Source organism: Vidua macroura, chromosome 1 (assembly GCF_024509145.1).
Source record: "Vidua macroura isolate BioBank_ID:100142 chromosome 1, ASM2450914v1, whole genome shotgun sequence".
In the NCBI taxonomy this organism is placed as follows: domain Eukaryota; kingdom Metazoa; phylum Chordata; class Aves; order Passeriformes; family Viduidae; genus Vidua; species Vidua macroura.
In genome coordinates, this window is record NC_071571.1 from 28,869,302 (window position 1) to 28,889,804 (window position 20,503).

General features: G+C 35.0%; 1 protein-coding gene across 2 annotated transcripts in view; it reads right to left on the minus strand.

Moving 5' to 3' along the window:
• The window catches only part of AGMO (alkylglycerol monooxygenase), a 192,748-nt gene that overhangs the window by 81,611 nt on the left and 90,634 nt on the right, over positions 1-20,503 (minus strand). For both annotated transcript variants that reach the window (XR_008439860.1, XM_053993888.1), the window contains exons 6-12: positions 13,778-13,844; positions 12,232-12,297; positions 12,047-12,126; positions 10,939-11,073; positions 10,330-10,446; positions 3,231-3,313; positions 1,987-2,092 (exon numbers count right to left, since the gene is read on the minus strand). Coding sequence is in view for 1 of the 2 variants with exons in the window: in XM_053993888.1 (XP_053849863.1) it covers positions 1,987-2,092; positions 3,231-3,313; positions 10,330-10,446; positions 10,939-11,073; positions 12,047-12,126; positions 12,232-12,297; positions 13,778-13,844 (654 nt within the window). In the remaining variant the exon portion in view is untranslated. The remainder of the gene's footprint in view (positions 1-1,986; positions 2,093-3,230; positions 3,314-10,329; positions 10,447-10,938; positions 11,074-12,046; positions 12,127-12,231; positions 12,298-13,777; positions 13,845-20,503) is intronic.

Below are 20,503 nucleotides of genomic sequence, written 5' to 3' on the forward strand. Positions count from 1 at the left end.
CCATAATTCCCAACTGGACTGCTGCCAACACCCTGACTAACAGGGTGTCAGGTTGTATTCTGACTCTGTCAGTGTTGTTTTGGTTCACTACATTGTTTATTTTATCTTATCTTTTTATTTTCTTCCTAATAAAGAACTGTTATTCCTGCTCCCATATTTTTGCTTGAGAGCCCCTCTTAATTTCAAATTTATTAATGATTCAGAGGGACGGGGTTTACATTTTTCCATTTCAGGGGAGGCTCCTGTCTTCCTTAGCAGACACCTGTCTTTCCAAACCAAGACAAAAGAATAAAAGAATAAACAAAAGGAAGAAAGTATAGGAAAGTACAGTAGAGAAGAACTCAAGATGACAATGAAGGATTTCTTTTAATGACATGTAAAGAACAGAGCAAGAACCACTTCATTTTATTTTCTTCTTCATGAAAGAAAAGGAAGCTATAGAATTCCTTATAAACAGTAAGAATAATAATCTAATCTTCTACTCGTTTCTCAGTAAGAGATACTTTTATATATGAATAAAGAACTCAGCAGGGCAGGTACTGAGGGTGTATATAATGACATAATTCTCACAGAGCTCAGTTAGAATACCCAAATAATTCAAGTCTGAAAGCTATGTCTCAAGGGCAAGGTAAACTGTTCCAAAATTCTAGAATTTGTTACTTCAAGCCTTTCTACTGTATTAGGCTACTCAGGAAATTTTACAAACATTTTCCAAATTATATTTAAGTAAATTTCTTAAGATATCTGCTGAATTCTTTCAGGCTCTTATCAAAGGAATTCAAGAACCATTTGATTTATACACCAAAGCTTTGACAATGTAACAAGGGGGGCAGGGGAAAAATTAAACAATTCTCAATTAGTGGCATTTATCTAGCTTTAAATATTGTCCAATAGCTATTGTTTTCCAGAAAAAAAAAACAAACAAAAAAAAAATACACAAAAAACCCCAAAAAAAACCCACCCAAAAACAAACAAAAAAACCCCACAAACAAAGAAAAAAAAAACAAACCAGAAAACCAGAAAAACCACCCAGATCCAGAGCAGCAGTAAATTTTTTTTTTTTCATTTTTCTAATTCCTTTTCCTTTAGAAAACCAGAAGAAATGAGACCACTTCCAACTGGGAAAGACACTAAAAATTTTGCATATGTTTGAAGTCAAAGGAACCATTCTGAACTTGTTTGAGTCTCAGTTCCTACTGTTTTATTTGATTTTTTTTCTGATTTGAAGCCAAAAGAGTAACTTTCTGATGAGGTTCTACTAATCCAGCCACCCTAACCTTGTAGGTTATGAATAACCATTATTTTCTGGTAACAAACAGTAAGTAGGTTACCATTACCAACATTAAGTTGGTAATGTTGTTCGGATAAGAATACTAACAGTCACTATTGTTATTTCATTGTGATAATATTAAAAGAGATATGAAATACCAACCGTACTGGAAGGAAAATAATAAAAAAGCAAAAGGCGCAAACAGGATAACAGTTAATGCTAAGAACACAAAAGTAACCACACGTATCAAACCATAGGTCTATTTAGTCTTGTATCTACTCCTTGTCAATGGCTAAAAGTCTGTTTCTGAGGCACAGGATAAATACAGAGCAGAATACTTTATATTTAAATCTTCCAGCCTCCAAGAATTTTCATATTTCTCTTATGGAAGGGGAATTAAACAATCCAAATTCAGCAATGCATTACTATTATTCACTTCAAAGCATATGGACACAAGTAAATTATTTTTGCAAGAAGTGGTAAATGTAGTCTTTCATGACCATTTTTCCAAGGATAACTGGCATCTCAGTAGTGAACTGGAATAATTTTCTTACAAAATAATCATAAAAAGTGAAAAATAATTAGATAAGAAAAAATAATACTCTATTCAAATAGCATAATGAAAAATAAGAAAGCAAAATGTAAATGTTTCTTTTTTGTAAAAAGATAAAAAATCTAGAATAATCAGCATAGATGTTTTAAAATAAATATCTTACCTCATATGCATAGCCCAAGAAGGAAAAATGACTCCTAAAGTAGCCAAGTTTGTAAACACCTATGAAGACTAAACAGCGGATGATTTCCAAAATTCCTGCTTTGGACCTAGAAAAGGGAATCAATTCAGATTTACACCCAATCTTTTCTTCTTTGCTAAGTTCAGTGAAAAAGAGAAAATAGAATTAGTTTGTGATGTCCTTCATTTACATCAAGTCATCTTTCTTAAAGTTAAGTTTTTATGGTATATATCTTACATGGACTTACAACCATGAATTTCCTAGTGGTGAGAATACCCATACTTGCAAAATATATTTGAACTAACATGAATGGAGCTGTATATTTAGTTACTGTCCTTTGATCTCAAGAATTACCACAATAAAATTCTGAGAACTGCTAAATAAGTAGTCCAGAATATTTTCCATGGTCTACTTCCATAAATTTTTACTAATGCCTCTTTTTTAACTCCCTAGGTTATTTACATGTCTGGCATGTTGACAAATTTTTACCTATCCTGAATTAAGCTGTTCAGTCCTTAAAAGTGAAAGGTATTCCTCTTCGAAAACATGATGAACAGCAGGTGCAAAGCAGTACTGGCACCCCAGTCTCAAAGGAAACTTCTACTCCACATTTCTTCTCTGTTAGGGCAAATAACTTCTTTGCAAGAAAGTGTGGATGCTACTTACTTACCCTTCTTTAGGGCCACAGTGCCCATATGGACTACTTCATAATGTATCTCACTGGCCTGGTGTATTCAAGATTCAATTTCATTTGAAGCCATATTGATTAAGTTTAGTCTCAAGTCTAACACCATCTTTCACATGATTTTGAGCCTACTCTGAGCTACACTGTGTGCTCTTCATATACCGTCACCGCATCTGACACCTATGGCGTGCTACACAGGGCTCGCACAATCTGACCTTGAACAGTCTCAGACAGCTGGCAGGTCCCACTCAGCTGCCACCGTCCCAAAGCCAGAGGAGTGGACCCAAGCACAGAGGAAGACATGAAGAACCCTTCCCAAAACATTTATGCAAGGGATAATACAGATGTAGTCACTACCTGCTATGGGAACAATCCTGGATTTAGGTGCCAGCTAGTCATGTGTTATTTTCTAGTCAACAGACAGCTATGTGTGGGTCTGGGTGAATATATCCCTTTATTGATATAATTTCTGAGATGTACATATAGTTATAAATAATCCATAATGAAAGAATAAAAAAAACCACGTATTTTTGTATCTTACTTGTTCTCCATAAGTAGTCCAAAAGATGCCAGGGAGAAAATGATAAAGCCAATTCTCATGAGAACTGTTCCCTGTGACAACATCTGTTAAAAGGCAGACAAAAATTTCATTTAGAGTAATTTTCTGGAGAGAAATTGAATTTTTATGGAACAGTAGCTTGAACTTACTCACTGAGTGAAGCTAGTGTCCCCTTTTAAAAGTAATTTGCTACTTTAAATTTTAGGAAAAAAATCTGCTATGAATAGCACTCATACCTGGAGTAACCACCTTCACAGTTGTTTCCTGAATACTGTATTAATGTTTAAAGTTATCCCCTTCTGTCCCATGTGTTTTTTTTCCCAAAGTTATTTGATTTCCTTTTGACTCTACTCAAAAGGGAAGAAACTTACTTCTAGATAAAAATCCCAGCAGCCCTCTTTAAATTTCATATTATGTTACCAGGTCCTTACAATAGCCATCTTTGAATTCCAATGGATACAAAAGCCAATGTACTAGTGAGAATAACAACTCACATGACATGATCATATTTAAGATGAAACAAAATTAATGTTTTCCCTTCATGAGAACTCGACACTTGGTTCCCAAGTCAGCAAAACTTTTTAGCTCATATCATTAACTTCAATAAGACTTAAAACTCTTTTAAACATTAACATGTGTATAAGTATTTAGATGAATCACAGCATGAGCATTTCTGTCCTTAAAATTTACATCAAAATGACATAAATAAAAACAGAAATTATTTTGATTGTAAAGTTTGAATTTTTAAAATTTATTAAATATTTATTTTGTATTCTATATAGCTGCCTTTGAAAATCAAATATTTACTCGGTTTCCTTTTTTCCCTCCCTGATTTTGTTTCAAATATTAGTTTTGAAAAGCTTTTGGTTTTGTTTTTTTTTTTGTTTTGGTTTTTTTTAATTAAAAAAAAAACTGTTATTTTTTTATTAAAAAAAAACCAAACAAAACAAAAGTAGTGGATCTGACTGAGTTACAGAAATCCTTTCTTGCTTCAGCAGCAAAAACGTTTATGAACAGCATCTTGCGCTTCATTTGCAGGCATTGGAAAAATAAAACTCCAGAAATGTCTGCCCTGATTTCCATAAATCCCATTCAGTGACATGCCCAACTTCCTTTGCTCGTGGCCCCAACCCCTCAAAGAGATCTGTGAGCATGGGAGGCCACAGGAGGATACTCTCAAGTGTTACAGCTGTGTGAACTTAGAGTGCCCATGTTTGCAAAACACATCAAACCACACACTCAGTCTGGGCGAGTTTCTGTTGTTTTACTGAAGCATCACAAACACCTACTTAGATATCCTCAACAGTTATTGAACGAAGAAAACTCAATCCCAGCAATGAGCAAACTAAACAGCAGCCTCACCAGTTTACAAGCCAGAACACGGTTCTCAAAAATGACACCTGTCAAGCTATTCTGTTGCACAGATTTGTACCAGGTGAGAATCAAACTTATTACTGCATTCTCACATTACCAATCTGTTCCACTCCTCTTTATGATAAACTTTGCATTGCTAGCAATAGGAGAAATTTGTTTTGAAGTGACAAAATATTTGGACAGACCTTTTTTTAAAAATCAGGCACAGACTCTATTTGAATTTAATTAAATGAGGAGTGCTTTAACTGCTCATCTAGCCATGCTGATTTCAACTTCCACTTCAGCTTCCTGTACAATCTGGCTCATACAAAAATTCAATAAGTGAGCAAAGAAAAATATTATTTGGCACAGGTATAAGGGAACTCACCCATAAATTTCTTAGAAATGCTTTGATAAGCTTTTCAATGATTGTTACTTGTCTAATAAAGGAGTCTTCCAGGGAACAAAGACTGACTTTTCTCCTTAAAGACTGTCCTCACTTTTAAGTTGAAAAATTGCATCTTCTTTAAAATCTACTTATTCTTGCCAGGTGGGTCTGATTTTTCTTTGTTTCCACTGTGATGCACCAGGTCCTACAGACTGCCTGAAAAATACTCCCACAGTGGTAGAGCACTATTCTGAGAAGCAAGGTTTTGTATCTTCCTAGGCAGGAAAGAGAACTAAACATCAAATCCAGATTTCCATCAAGTTAGGGAGTTGCTACATTACAATATATGGCTAAAATCACACTTTGTGGAAAATAAATGAAACTGCAATGGTTTTCATACAAGTGCTAATACTGGACTTGAGGAAGGATTCAACAGTACATGCTATGAATGAGCAAGGGCATCCCTGGTTTCCAGATTTAAAGGGCTGAATGATTTCGAACTTTTCTGCCTTTCCAGTGATCCCAAGCTGCCTAGCTTGCCCCAGGCATCTGGGTTTCCTTGTGACTCCAGCTGCAGAAAACTGATACCTGCAGGTAAGATAACACTGATTCATTCTATCTGGCTTTAAGTTCACTGAAGTGCCCTAAAACCTAAACTTTTGCTGAAACTTGTGGAGAGAGCACACTGGGAATGTGTGAAAAAGCTAAGCACCTTGGGAATTCCATTTCTTGCCATTAGCTAGATTACAAGCCTAAAGACTACATTTGGTACTGCATTAAGAGGTGGATTTCAGTGGATGATGAAAATGCTTCCCAAAAGCAGCCAATTTTGGGTCATATTTTAGTGGTGGTTTTACCCATAACTTCTATCATGGACTTTTTTCTTAGCTTAAAGATATATTGTAATTTACATTACTAGAACAGGAAAAAGAATTAAAATGATCCTCCACATATATCTAACACAGAAGAATAAAGCACAGACTAAGAGCTTGACAGGAAATTAATAAATAAATAATAAATAATTAATAAATCAAGATCAGTTTTAAACATGGAGTTCCAGCAAAAAAATGGGAATAGAAATACATTTTAATGGCTGTTTGTAAATCAGAAGAACTGAAGCAACTTTATAACTTTTAAAAAAATCAAATTCAAATGTAATCAAGTCTTTATCTTTAAATGGTTAGAATGCTATATGAGGTTCTTTGGCGTAATAGCTACCCGAGCCAGGTGTGAATATATTTTACAGACTTGTTTTTTTGAGCCAATTTCCATTTCTTTTCAGACACACTCCGACTTGAACAATACTATTTTGAACACTAGTTATTTGTAAAACTCCTTATGGTCAATATGCCCTCTAGCCCAGAATGTGAAGGACTGGAGGACTCTTAAAGCACAACCCGCAGATCCTGGTTAATTTCAAATTGGCACTATCATCAGATTCATGCAAAAGCATGGCACTGTAATGCCTGAGCATGGTGTGGCAGCTTTCCACTTCCCAAAACATCAGCTTTCAAAGTGGTGAAGGGTGAGGCAGAAAGCCTTACTGGGAAACATGAAGGTAGAAGATGCAAGTTACCCTTCACTGTAGGTACAAGCACCACATTCACATACAACAAAAAAAAAAATCCCTCATTTGTACTGCTAGTCAAGGATTATCAAGAAACTTTCAGTGATATACACCATGATGCCAATGGGAATAATATCTTTTAGAAAACCGGCCACATAGCATAATTTTTACCACTGTTAGTTTGCTTCCCTAACTTTCTCTTACAGTCCCAGTGGTATAGAAATATGCTGCCGTGATTCTTTTATTTGCTTTCAAACACACATCACCCTATGAAGTGAATGCTGGCAGCTGAGGCATCCATTTTCTAGGCATTACTCTACCAAAATCAACAGAATAGTCAGTGGGTTATATCACTAAACTAACATCATATATTAAATCTATGCACTGCAAGCAGCAGTGCCAAAAGAATGTGCCTTTTACACCTTCATTAGTGTTAGCATCCTTGTTCCACTTAAACATAGTAAGCATGGATGTATATATAAAATAAATGAGTATTTATATACTGGAGTATTTGTATAAACAGAGAAGCATATGGGACCACAGCAGGTTCCCCAATTACAAGTCAGCCACAACTTTGCAATGTGGTTATTGGCTACTATCAAGCAGAAAAAAATATTTCTGTTGGATTTTCATTTATTTAAATCTTTGAAAATATCTTTGAGCCTTAAAAAATGGGGGGAAGGGGATTATAGAATTTAATGAGACATTTACACTGCTTTGTAACCAACAAAATTCCATAGCATTATTATTTTATGGTTTTTTAGTAATGAAAAAAATAATTCATTTAAACAAAGAAAATGTTATTCCAAATCTGTATTTAGATGAGCATTGAAATACTCAATGACTTTTTATACTGCAAAGAATCAGTTTTTTTATTCCTTTGGAAGAATAACATGGATGCATTTTCTCATTCTGATTTCTCCAGTGGTTCAAAAGAATTTCTAGGAATGACATCAGCACATTTCATAAATTAACAGTTGCCCTGCTCTCATACATCAGATAATCAGATACATTCAAATTAGGAATGCTAATATGATGCTATGAATTTTCTATTGTTAGGTGTCATTATCTGTATGAATTTATTTTAACTTAGAATTCCTAGAAAAAAATTCCAATTCTTAGCAATATTACATACACTGTACTTGGTGATGCCCTACTGAATAAATACATTAATTATGTTCTTAACTTTCAAGAGATCTATCTTACTAATTTCCATCTAATTGAAAATGCTCACATATTCATATAATTATAAGCACAGTAAATGTTACAGTATCTATTAACAATAAAAAAAAAGACACTGCAAAATGTGTTTAAGGTGCACTTCACTTTGATTTATATGATACCTGAAGTTCTGGAGCTATGGGACTTTTGCTTTGAATGTACTGCAGTTTTACACTCCTAGCACTCTCTCTGGGACTGATCCAAATCCCATTTCTTCAAGGAGCTTTGGATCAGATCTAGATGTGCAGAGCTCAGAAAGCAATTTTTATTCGCTGGATGTAGTGCAGATCACTATACAGAAAACAAACACTGTATGCTCTCTCCTGTGGAAAATATATATTTGTTCTTTCCTGTTTTGCTCTTTTCATAAGTTAAATGTAGGTCATTCAGACAGAAGGTATATGGTTGCTCTTTATGGATAGAGAAATTTAACACTTCTACAGGGCGTGAGACCAAACACTGAGCAACTGTAATCACTTGAGAAATGTAATAGCTGTGTGCTGTGTCTTATGGCTATTATGAAATGGAACTTAAACCTAAAGATGAGGAAAACAGTTAGTTTTCTCCATTTATGGAGCTATGCCACAGTTATGACATAATTCATAGCCAGACAGAACGTTCCAGTTGTATCCATAGACATTTCATAACTCAGTGTAGTGGAAAACTGATATTGAAGAAAGGTTTTTGCCAAGTAAAGTTATTCATACACAAGCTTCCTTCTCATGACAGCTTCCTCACTGTACTGCAGAGCGATGCTGGAACTCTGCCTTGGGACCAGCACTTTCTACACCCACGCTGAAGGTTTATGTCCTGAGATGAGGTGCTTCCAGTCCCCTGTGCTCTCCTTCTTATCCTTACTACCTTATTACCCTGCAGTTTTGTGCAGAGAATTTTCTAGTTGCTTTTCTACAGTAAGTTCATAAATGGAGGATCTTCAGGGTGTTTCCTCCATGCCTGAAAGAATTTAGTGATTATCTGGGGCTTGGGTGCATTTTTCAACTGTCTTTATTACTTATTCTTAAACAGCTGCAGATAAAATAATGTGGACCATCCATTTTTCCTTCCAGGACCACAAAAAGGCCAAAAGAAAAAAATAATAAAATAGAATAAAAATCAGACTCCTTAATTCTAGCTGCTAAAAGTAACAGCATAGAGTAAACAAAACCCAACCCAACAGCAAAATGAAACAAATGGAGAAAACTCAAACACAGAGTTTGATTCCTATGCAAATGTAGGATCTAGAAGTATTCTGGAAAATCTTGTAGAGGTTTTTCTCAATATAGGACCATTGGTAATCATGTATACTGTTTGACTTCTGTATTTTGGAGTTATTTATTCGTATCTTTGGCTTAATTTCCTGTCCTTATAATAGACTAAGCCTCAGATGATTTAATAATCTCCTAATTCCCTGCAATTGAAGTGTGACCCTTTGCAGAGGTAAACATGATACGTAGAATACCTCCATACTAATCCAAAGAATATGCCTGAGGTAGCTTTAATATTATCCCAAGAATGCTACGTACTGCAGTGTCCGGTCAGGTGGGCAGGAGACAGTTGGCCAAGGGTTGGAGATTGCCAGGTGAGCATGCCAGGACAAGGCTGAAGAAACCGAGGGGCCCTTTGTGTGTTTAAAGCCTGCCTGTGGCAACGTGGGTGACCCAAACACAGCAAGAACCCTGCTCTTTAACTAGGGGGGACTTAGAAAGGGTTTAAGAAAAAGACCAAAGGGCATTTTATCAAGCTAACAGAATTTTGTGGTGTTTTTGTACATCTTAAGAGGTCTTTGACTTATTTGTGGGAATATTATATTCATTAAATCCTGTTTCATAGCTATGAAATTTTAGCTTTAGAACGTGAGGGAGAGTTATAAAGACAGGAAGAAAGAAAAGGAGCTTGGAAGGATGTGAAACCTTGGAAGAAGTTAATGTCTCATTTCTTTTAGGTGGACCTGGCCTTGTAGCTCACCTTCACAGGCTGCGAGGCATCCATAGAGGAACCAGTCCCTATGGAGATCCCATCAGGCAAACCCATGATGATAAATACATGCCTTTCCTCATTGTGCTTCTATCAATGCTGTTGTATGTTGGAGATTGGAAGAAAAAATTGCCCTTTGCACTCCTCCAGCTCTGAACTCATGCTGACACCAACCTACCTATCTGCAAGCACTGCAAGACCATTGCAATCTTCCTTCTAAAGCCTGGGCACCTAACGGTATGACCAATCTTAACATCTTCAAGCTCCACAGTTTCAAGCCTCATGAGGTACTAAAAACTGAAGCAGACACGTATGTCTTCTAGGCAAATTATTTATATTAAGTAAATAACTGATATGGTTATTAAAAACTGTTTACTAAACAATATCAAATGTATATTTAATAGCACAGAATTATATATTTAGCCATTTAGGTTAATTATTTTACAGAATCTAGTTATTATTTTAGTAGCTCAAGTAAGATATGAGTTGGCTGTAGAACCGATGCCTTTAATATTTAAACGTTGTGTGTCACTGCTGTTAGCAGGAGATATTATTTCATAAAGGAAGGAATTACTTACAGTCCTAGAAGCAAGAAGTTCGATGTACAAGTCCACTATTACAGCAAAATGTACAAGTGCATAGCAATTAAGATAAGCTGGTACACGTGGATTGAAGGGAACTTCTTTTCCAGTGACCTGTATAAAGCAAAACAGTTACTTGTCCTCAAGAGTGACCTGCTCTGGCCTGTTGCTCCTTAATATTCTTTACACTTACAAACACAGAAGGGGTGACAGCTAATTGAAGAAAGATAATCTACTGTCAAACTTATGTACTACCTAGTTTCAAACAGTTTAACTTTGTGTGTTTGTGCATTTCCACAGCTGGAAAAAAAAAAAAGAGAAATCACTCTACTCCACTGAAAAATTTTGAAAATCTTTTCAGGAAATGAATAATGAAAAAATAACTTTAAAAACACGCTTTTTCCTTCAAATAAAAAGAAAAAAAGCCCCAGAGTTAAAACATTCATTTCCTTCAGTTTCTTTTCCCAATTCATCTTCCCCCATGCTTTATGACTGCTAATTTGCTAATTTAAAATAGCATGTGTAGAGTTTTTAACATTGATCCAGTAGCATTAAGAGGCCCAAGTAAATTACACACAACTGAAAGCCTGTGCATGTTCTATTTACCATTGGGATTTCCTCAGGAAGGCCAAGTCTAGGTTTGCCTGGTCCCCAGCCTGGCCCTTTGAATATGACAGAAAGCTTATTGCAGAATCCAGGTGTGGCCCAAAATGTGTTCCAAATATGAGCCAAGGGACGTAACTGAAAAAAAAAGAAGTTATTTTTCATTGTTCACAAAATAAAGATTAATAAAACATTGTACTTTATTAATTTTTAGTTTTCAAATAAATTATTCAAATAAATTATTTTTCCAACTCTGTAAAGAGAATAAATTAGAAATAGATGAAGACAGTTCAGAAAACCTGGCTGAAATAGGCAAAAGCAATATGAAGCTCTTGGTTAATTTGGTGAGGATTACAATGACTTCTGCTCAGAGGAAAATCTGTTTTTCCATCTGTGTCTCCTGTAATCACTCCTGAGTATTAGTGGTATATTGTATAGCTATAGCTATACAATAGTGGCATATTGTATAGCTATAGCTCCTGAGTATTAGTGGTATATTGTATAGCTGTATTTATGCAGTATGATTTGGTTACTGGGACCTTGAAATGACACACTCTCAGTAATGAAATTGCTTACTATCCAACTGAAATGGATATAATTGCACATCCTCCCACTTTCCAGCCCTGACAGCCCTGACAGTAAAATTTCTCTTTCTTTGAGATTCCTCCTTGGATGAACGGTCATGAAAAACAAATACGGACTCCACTGCTTCTCATGTTTTTGCAGAGAATTTTTACCTAGCTTAAGTGAAACCTGAACCAATAAACCTGAGAAGCACCACACTAACTAGTTTTCTTTTTGTTTATTATATGCTTTTGTCTGTGCTTCACTATGTATTATTGCACTGCAAAACATCTCTTTCAGTCCAACACTGTTCTAATAAGCTGTTAGTTTTACTATTACGTATTTTCATGATTACTACAAACTCTGCATAAACTCAATGCAGTGAGTAGAAATGCCTGTCTCATAATGAAATACTGAAGAAATTGCAGATAATGTAATTGACTGGTCAGCAATGCAAGGATGGCCTCAACTATGCCTAAGAGAGGAGTTTCTTTTGAATATGACTGAATGTTGAAGATATTAGAATCAGTGATAAAAATTATAGCACCTGGAGCATGATCGGATCAAATGAATTTACTGGATGTGTTAAGCCATATACAACTTTTGCATCTTCGGCCTCAAATGTTCCTGATGGAAGAAGAAAACAAAAGAATGACAAACAATCAAATTCAAAAGTATACATATTTTTGCCACACTGATTAAACATGACAGAGAACATCTTCTTTTACTTACCAAATATCCTGTCCCAGATAATGAGCGTGCCACCATAATTTTTGTCAATGCAGTAAGGATTTCTACCTATAATAAAAATCAATTATGAGACAAGTAATAGGATAAAGAAGAATACTAGGAACTAAATTATGAAGGAAAATTATCATTTGCATCACTTTACAATCTAAAAATAACTTTAAAAGATAGCTAACCCACCACTTCTCATGCTTATATATATATTTCTTTTATTCCTTAATAGCCTTATTGATCTCTTTCTATTCAGATTCAGACATAAAAATCCAATGTGTCATGCCCAATATTTCTGTGAAATTCAGAGAGTAAAACCAGGTCAAAATATATTTATAAAATACAAATTGAAAAGCAAACAAAAATGATTCCACCAGTTTATATTTAAAATATATGCTAAATACATATACAGGTAGTTATCTCATTAATATTTGTCAGGTGTCTCTGTCCTCTATGTCATATGTCTGATCCCACACTATTCATTTCAGTGTGAGGAAAACTGATCCTTCTGTTTTCTAGGGAATGTATTTGTATATAAGCAGTCCTCTCAAAGTTATGAGTGAAGAAGAATTGGTTACACATCCCTAAGTTTGTGGAGATAGTCTGGAGCAACTGTACAGCCCCTGATCATTTCCATAAAGATTCAGCTTAACTCCAATCAGGATGAGAGCATTAGTTCTGATTCACAGCTGACCAAGTAAGAGCAGAGTGTCTCCCTGAGGATTACCAGTAGTTGTGCAAATTTTAAGGACTAAACACTTAGAGCACCACCACTGTGGATACAGTAATTGTGAGGATACAATAAATATTAGTAATACATGTAACTCCATTTGAGTCTATTTCAAATTGTTCTTCCATTCCCCTAATTTTTTTTAAACTTACTGTCTCTGCATACCGAATGAGCTAAGGACATCTGTGAAATCCACTTCTGTGTCTCAGATACGTTCATGACATTTCTCAGTATGCAGTGGAGTTATTAGTACAATTTACATATGCAGTACTGTCTTGAAGCCCTCTGAATACTCATAAAAAATCAATCATCATGCACTTCTGTGAAGCGAGATTTATCGATAATTCAAACACGTGAAATCAAATTCCACTAAAATATTTAGAAGTTCTTCTAAAACCTAGCCATGTTTTTCAGAGATACAGTGCTTGAATTTGAGTATAAAAGTGTGTTTATTTATAATTCCGTAGGCAGGGAAGGATGAGATATTTTTCTATCCCTCTTCATACTTAAAAACATTGAATTTTTTTTCTCAAAGTCTTCAAATTATTTCATGTTATCCAGACTTAATTTCTCCTCAATAATTAATCTTAAACATAAAAATGTTTAAATTAAACCTAACTTCTGATTATATTTTTTTTAAAAACTGTGAAATTTCTAACTGAACAGGGACTGTTTCTGAAGTAGAGGTCAAAATTACAATCTTTCTGTAAAACTGATTTTACAGGACCATTTTACTATATTACTATTACTATACAAATAGGGACCCTGAGGAAAAAAAAAGAGGAATAAGAGGTTCCACTTCTATCTTACCATGATGAACTCTGTGATGACTGGGAGTATTAAGTATCCATTCCAGAGGCCCAAGTTTGTTGATAACCTTAAAAAACATAATGCTTCAATGAACTTGAAAATACTGTACAAGACCAAAAAGAAGTAGGGAAATGAAAAGAAGGAAAAGCTAAAGAGAGGATGTGTTGCCCTGGTTATCAAGAGTTTTCTAAAGCCTTCTGAGTTTCCATTCTTGTAGAGAACTTTCCCACACAACTTTCTGTAAACAACCTATTGTTTTGCATTCTTTCATAGAGGCGGAGAAATTTGATGTGCAGGTAGTTTGTCCAGTGTCGTTGGAGAGGTGGCACGTTCACCCTCCAATCCACTGGCATCTTTTGAGAACTATAAAAGATTGGAGTCAGAGAAAATAAATTAGTCTCTTCATCGTGACCAAAGCTGTGGTGCGTCGTTTTTCCTTGTGTCATCTGGTGACAAGGATGTTTATCTCCTGGAGAACTACATAAAAATATAGAACTGCAATATTTTTTTCTGAACCATATCACTGTATTACAGCTACAAAAATTTTCATTAAAATATTAAAATACAAGTTATAAATTAAATTTCTTTTTGATCCAGAAGCTAATTTCTTTTGATCTAAAAGTGAATTGTTTTTATCATTATTCCATGAGAACCTTTGAGAGAACTGGCAATCATGAACTGATAATAAGACGGAATCACAGGGAAGTGATTGTCCCAGTGTAATAAGCACTGGTGAGGCTGCACCTTGAGTACTGGGTTCAGTTTTGGGCCTCTCACGTGCTGGAGCATGTCCAGATAAGGGCAATGGAACTGCTGAAGGGTCTAGAAAACACATCATGTGAGGAGTGACTGAGGGAACTGGGATTGTTTAGCCTGGAGAAAAGGAGGCTTGGAAGGACTTCACTGCTCTCTACCTCACTGAAAGGAGGTTGTAGTGAGGTGTGGGTTGGTTTCTCCTACCATGTCCCAAATGAAAGGACAAGAGCAAAAAGCTTTAAGTCGTACCAGAGGAGGTTCACATTGGATATTAGAAAAAAAAAAAAAAATCACTGGAAGAGTGTTTAGGCATTGGAATAGGTTGCCTAGGGAGGTGGTGGAGTCACCATCTCTGGAAAAGTCCAAAGACAACTGGATGTGGCACTTGGGGTGATTCTGGTGATGCTGGGTTGACGGTTGGACTTGCTGGTCTTGAAGGTCACTTACAACCTTGATGATTCTGTGATTCCATACAAATTGTTTCACTCATTTTTCTTCTTCATATCCAGTGACATTGCTTGGGATTCAGTGCAACTCTATGATCCCACTTTTGCAAACACTATGTCTGCAAATAGCTACCACTGACCCAGAAACAAGTACTCCTTCCCCCTTCAGTACATTTGACTGCTAGTTTCTTGTATCAGTAACCTCCTTTTACCCTGACGCAAATGCATTAACCCAAGAAACCTGACTAGGGAACTGATGCAAATCAAAACTGCTTTTGTTTTGTTTTTCTAAGTCAGTTTAACTGGATCAGATCCTGATTTTGGTTCAATATATGGTCACAAATACACTGTCATGAGTTGGAGGCATGAAGAGACAGTAGATCAGCATAAATTCATCATGGAGCTACAGTCTAAGGCAATGATTCGACAGTAGAGAAAGATAGCATTGATCATTTTAGTACCAACCTAAAAATGCTAGACAGTATCCACTGCCAAAAGCCAAATCTAGTGCTTCAAGCTTTGTCAGAAAATGCTGATGAAGAAAGTTTCTGTCAGCGGGCTTTCTGCTGAATTAGGTACTGTCAGCTACTACGGAATTAAGAGGAAAGCCAGCATTGACTTCAAATTTGGTGCTTTGGTTAGCTCAACAGAAGTGTGTGGACAAATAAATAAATAAATAAATAAATAAATAAATAAATAAATAAAATTATAATAAAAACAAATTCTGACTAATAATAGTGGAAGTATTTTCTTGGAACACATCAATCATTCTTTAATCCCAAACACAATCCATCTGTCACAAATTGATGCAATCACTGGATGACCAAAAAAGACATCTATTCACAATATATTCTGAAATGGTATCTATTCACCAGGTGTGATTATGGCCATAATGTCTTTCAATTAAAAGGGAGCAGGGAGCATTAAAACAGCTAATGAAAATGCTTAGACCTTAAGAAACAAATCCACAAATCTAGAATTCTTTTCCTTTTAGAGAATTTAATTAGTAAATTTATACTCATACTGCCAAAAGGGGTGATCTGTAATGTAATAATAGAGATAATAATGGCAAAAATAAAAAAAAAACATTTAGAGGGACAGTCATTACTCGTGAGAGCAGGTCCATTAATATAAAAAGGATTTTCATTCCTTTAAGGTTTACAGAACAAAGTCCTGAAATATGGCACTTCCATGTCTCTTTAATTTACAGTTCTGCAAGTGCAAGTAGATTTAGATTCAAAAAGCAGACTTAGGATATTCCTCAGATGCATTTAAATGGTTATGAATCAGGTAAAGATAATAAAAGGAAAAAAATAACTTTTTTTTTTTCATTTTTTCTCTTCAATAACTGCAAAAAGAACACCTACTTAATTGGTTAAGTAGAGAATTTCTGTAATTAAAGGAGTATAGAAATACAAAAAATCTTCACATACAGAGAACTGCAATATTTGGACCATCTTTCTCAAAATCCTGCTCACACTTGACTGGAAAAACAGATTCCAGAGACAAGTTTGTTTTGTTTCATTTAACTCAGAAGCCAAGGACAACATAAGCAGGATCAGCTCTCCCTCAAAATAAGTTCACGTCTGAAAAGACCACCTAAAGGAAAGAAACAATCCATCATTTGTGCTAGTTCCATTTTCTGCCTTTCTCAAGCAGAACCTTCCACTGTTTTAAGATATGTGAGATGTGACCATTAAATTAATTTAATCTGAGACAAATGTTTTGAATTGAACTGCAGCCCAGCACCTGAGAGAGCACTGATTTATCTAATAGACCACAACTAACTTTGATCCAGTTGGTTTTAATATATCTTAGCTCAATATTTTAACAGTTTTTGTAAAAATAAACCAAGTGCACTAAGAGAGCAGGGAATCAGAAAGGATTAGTAGTCTTCACCTTTATCCTACAGGTGGATTGCAACAAAATGTCCTCATAATTAACGCCTTCAGGTCTTAATATCCAGCCGGTTGAATTAAAATTTTAAAACTAAAATTCATCCTTTTGAAAGTCTACATAGTATATCCTTATGCTAAAGCAGAAATTTTTGTCTTGGGACTCTCTAAGGACCTCCAGTATATAAATTTATATGCAGAATTTTAAATACATTTTTCTGACTAATAATAGTGGAAGTATTTTCTTTGGATAACAAAACTGTTCTCATCCTTTAAACAGTCTTTCTTCAAGTGATGAAATTTAAAAATCTATGGACATATATTCTCTATGTCATAATTAGTGATTGATACCCAAGCCTACTTTAATTAATTATTCACTCAAGGTCACCTTCATTGCAAAGACATTTTAGCCCCACTGTGACAAAAATATCATCTGAGACAACAATCATAATCACATGACTTTAAAGCTCAGAGGGGGTGCAGAACGCAAACTATGTTGACATTAGCAATCCATAAATCAACGCTTTGTCTAAAACACATCAAAAATATTTTTTCACCAGATAGTCAAAATAGTACGGGTGCTATTTCTAGAAACTTCCTTTGCCATCAGTAAGTTTACGTGTAGATATTTAGCTCATTCCTAAAAAAAAACATAAAAACTGTTGTCAGAGGAAAAATTTTTGGTGCCAGAATATTTATAAATGCATAAATGCTATAAATATAACAATAATCTTTCCAAGAAACAGAAATATATCACCACTGAAAAGCTGGATTTTGAAGGCTCTTGCAGCACTTACATGTCAAACAACGTAACTCCTTTGTTTAAATTTGTTGAATTTTTCTATTTTCTGCCATCTTACCTGGGGCAAAACTCCTACAAGCAGATTTTTCACCTAAGTAAATTGGATAGGATAGCAAGACAATTTTTGCCAGACAAGATTCTGACACGGCCATGTCAAGCTGACAGGAACTTAACTGCAGTCATATTGAAAGAAATTAATTTATTAAGAACTGACTCATAACAAAATTTAATGTGGTGTAGCAACAGCCCTGGTTCAAAAGAATAATCCAGAAAGAAGAAAGGGCAGTGGCAGGTATCCTGCTTACCCATCTACCTTTCATCTGTCAGTCTATCCTCATTTCTGTGTCTTTATTATGTCCAGACATTTTCCTTGGAGAACAGCAATTTCAAAGGAGCTTATAAGCATTCTTTGTAGCAGTAACCTGGCTTACACTGCAATTACAACCAGTCACCAAAGGACATAGACCACTAAGTTTCAGCCATTCAGACAGAAAAACATTTTCAGCTTACAATATAATTTTATTCAAACTGGTTTCTTAGAGTAAGAGCTTTCATGATGTTCACAAATCAGAAGAAAAAAATAAACTTTTTAAAGAACACCAAACAACTGTGATAAGAAGATCAGCTTAGTTTTTGATGCTTGTAATTGGGATTTTAATTTAAAAGAATCTGCTACTCTAATTTTTGTATCTGACCTTTTTTTTGGAAAGTATTCTAAAAAGTAAAAAAACAATAGTTGAAATGTCATTGTTCAGTAACTCTACTATCACTACTTCAAAACTTATTTCATATTACTCAAAAGAAAAAAGTATGCTTGTCAATATAAAATATTTTTATTTTATGTATCATCAACTTAAAGTGATTTGGGGAATACAGGAAAATAGTTACCAATCCCCTAAAAGCTGAAATACCCCAACTGTTGTCCAATGATAACCTTATCTGTATTTTCACCATTAAGACTGGGGGCTTACAGTTGTGTTTGTTTCCCTGATACAGATACCTCTGTTCTAAATCAACTCCTGTCTGCAATTTTTCCTTTCTCAATTAACACATCATGTGCACCTAAACTCTCATGCCAGTGACCCATAGATGAACTGCAACATTCCAACAAAACAGTTTTCCTGTTTCCTTTATTTTTTAAAATCCCATTGCCACAAAAATAATTTTTCACTTGTCAAAATCCTTAGAAATGGACTCAATAAACTAACTGCAAATCAAATATGTAGGCATCTCATATATATATATATATATATATATATATATATATATATATATATATGTTACAAAACATGTATTCTTCTTTCTTTCTTTTCTTTAAAAACCAATGTATTTCCTCTGTTACACTTGGGTATCACTTAACAATAAAGCAGAATTACTGACAATAATTGAAGCAACTCCAAAAGCAGTGTAATAAATAAAGCATACTTAGAAATATTTTTCATACATTACTGAATAAAATCCCCTGGAAATGAAATCTTCAAGTATAGATGATAGAAACTAAATGCATTTTTTTCCTACAATAGTCGATCTTATATAAAGATGTTTCCTTTGTGACAGCAATCCCTCGCCTTTAAAGGGAAAGAACATTATGCAATATCTCTTGTGGCATGTAAGCACCTCCGTTTGCGGTCTCAGAGTTTGTCAGCACCAAGGGAAATCTTTATTGCCTGGTACCTGCACCACTTCAATGTAGTTCTTGTTCAAGTAATGAGAAAAAATCGTGACATGAAATCCAAGGGAAACTTTACGTCTTGTGTAACAACTCCTCCTGTCACCACTACCACATGAATCTTTACTTAGCTCTGTTTCAACGTCAGTGTTAGGAAGGAATGTCAACTGAGTAAAGAAGGCAACCTTACAGTAAAACCATCCGTATATAAAAAGTTCAGGGTTGATTTTTTTCCTTTGAGCATAAGGAAAGATGTTCGTAGCACAGCATTACTTTCAATATCATAGTGTTTCTGATCTGCAGGACAGAAGAGGGTAAATTCATCCCTGGAGCATCACTATGGAGCACTCTGAACTTAACTTTGGATTTTCTGTTAGACTAGTTGGTAGTAAAACACATATTACAAGTAATTTCCTCATCAAAATCAAGGTAAGATTCTTATTCCTGGTATATAAATCTATATTTCAGACAGTCTGGTGGGGAAATTTTAAAATATGACCTTAATTACATTTCCCAGTAGAGCTGCTGTGTTAATTCAGGACAACACACCCATGTATTTATACAGATGGCTCTGGTGACCAGATCTGCCATGTAAAATCTCTACAGGGAAGCTGAGGAAAGGCAGAACTCCTAGGATATGTGCTCGTCTGCCAGTTTCACACTTTGAAATCCTTGGCAAACTCTGATTTATACACCGCCAACTGTTTTCCTATCTGATTAGGCAGTTTTCTACTCCAGTAAGCATGTAAAATGGATATAGCTGAATTTCCACACTGAGGAGTGCAAAAACAATATTTATAGTTTAGAAATAAAACAAGTAAGAGGAATCAGGCCTGTTGGGATCATACAGAGTTTCATAGAGGGTGAATTTCTGATAAATCTGCATTGTAGGAATGGGACGTGAAAGCTTAGTTTTAACGGACAGTCTGCTTTAGAGCATATTTATATAATAAACATGCAGACTTAAAAAATGTGTCTATAATAAATTATCTTGATGGCAGGCTGTTGTCACTTTCCATTGTTTTACACCTCAACCAGGAGGTAAGGTTTCAATCAAATTGGCATCTTACATGAATATTTAAGTTAACGGTTTCAACAAGTGGACGCAAACTTTTTGGGTTTTTTATAGGTCAAATAAAACCTTGTGGGAAAGGTGAG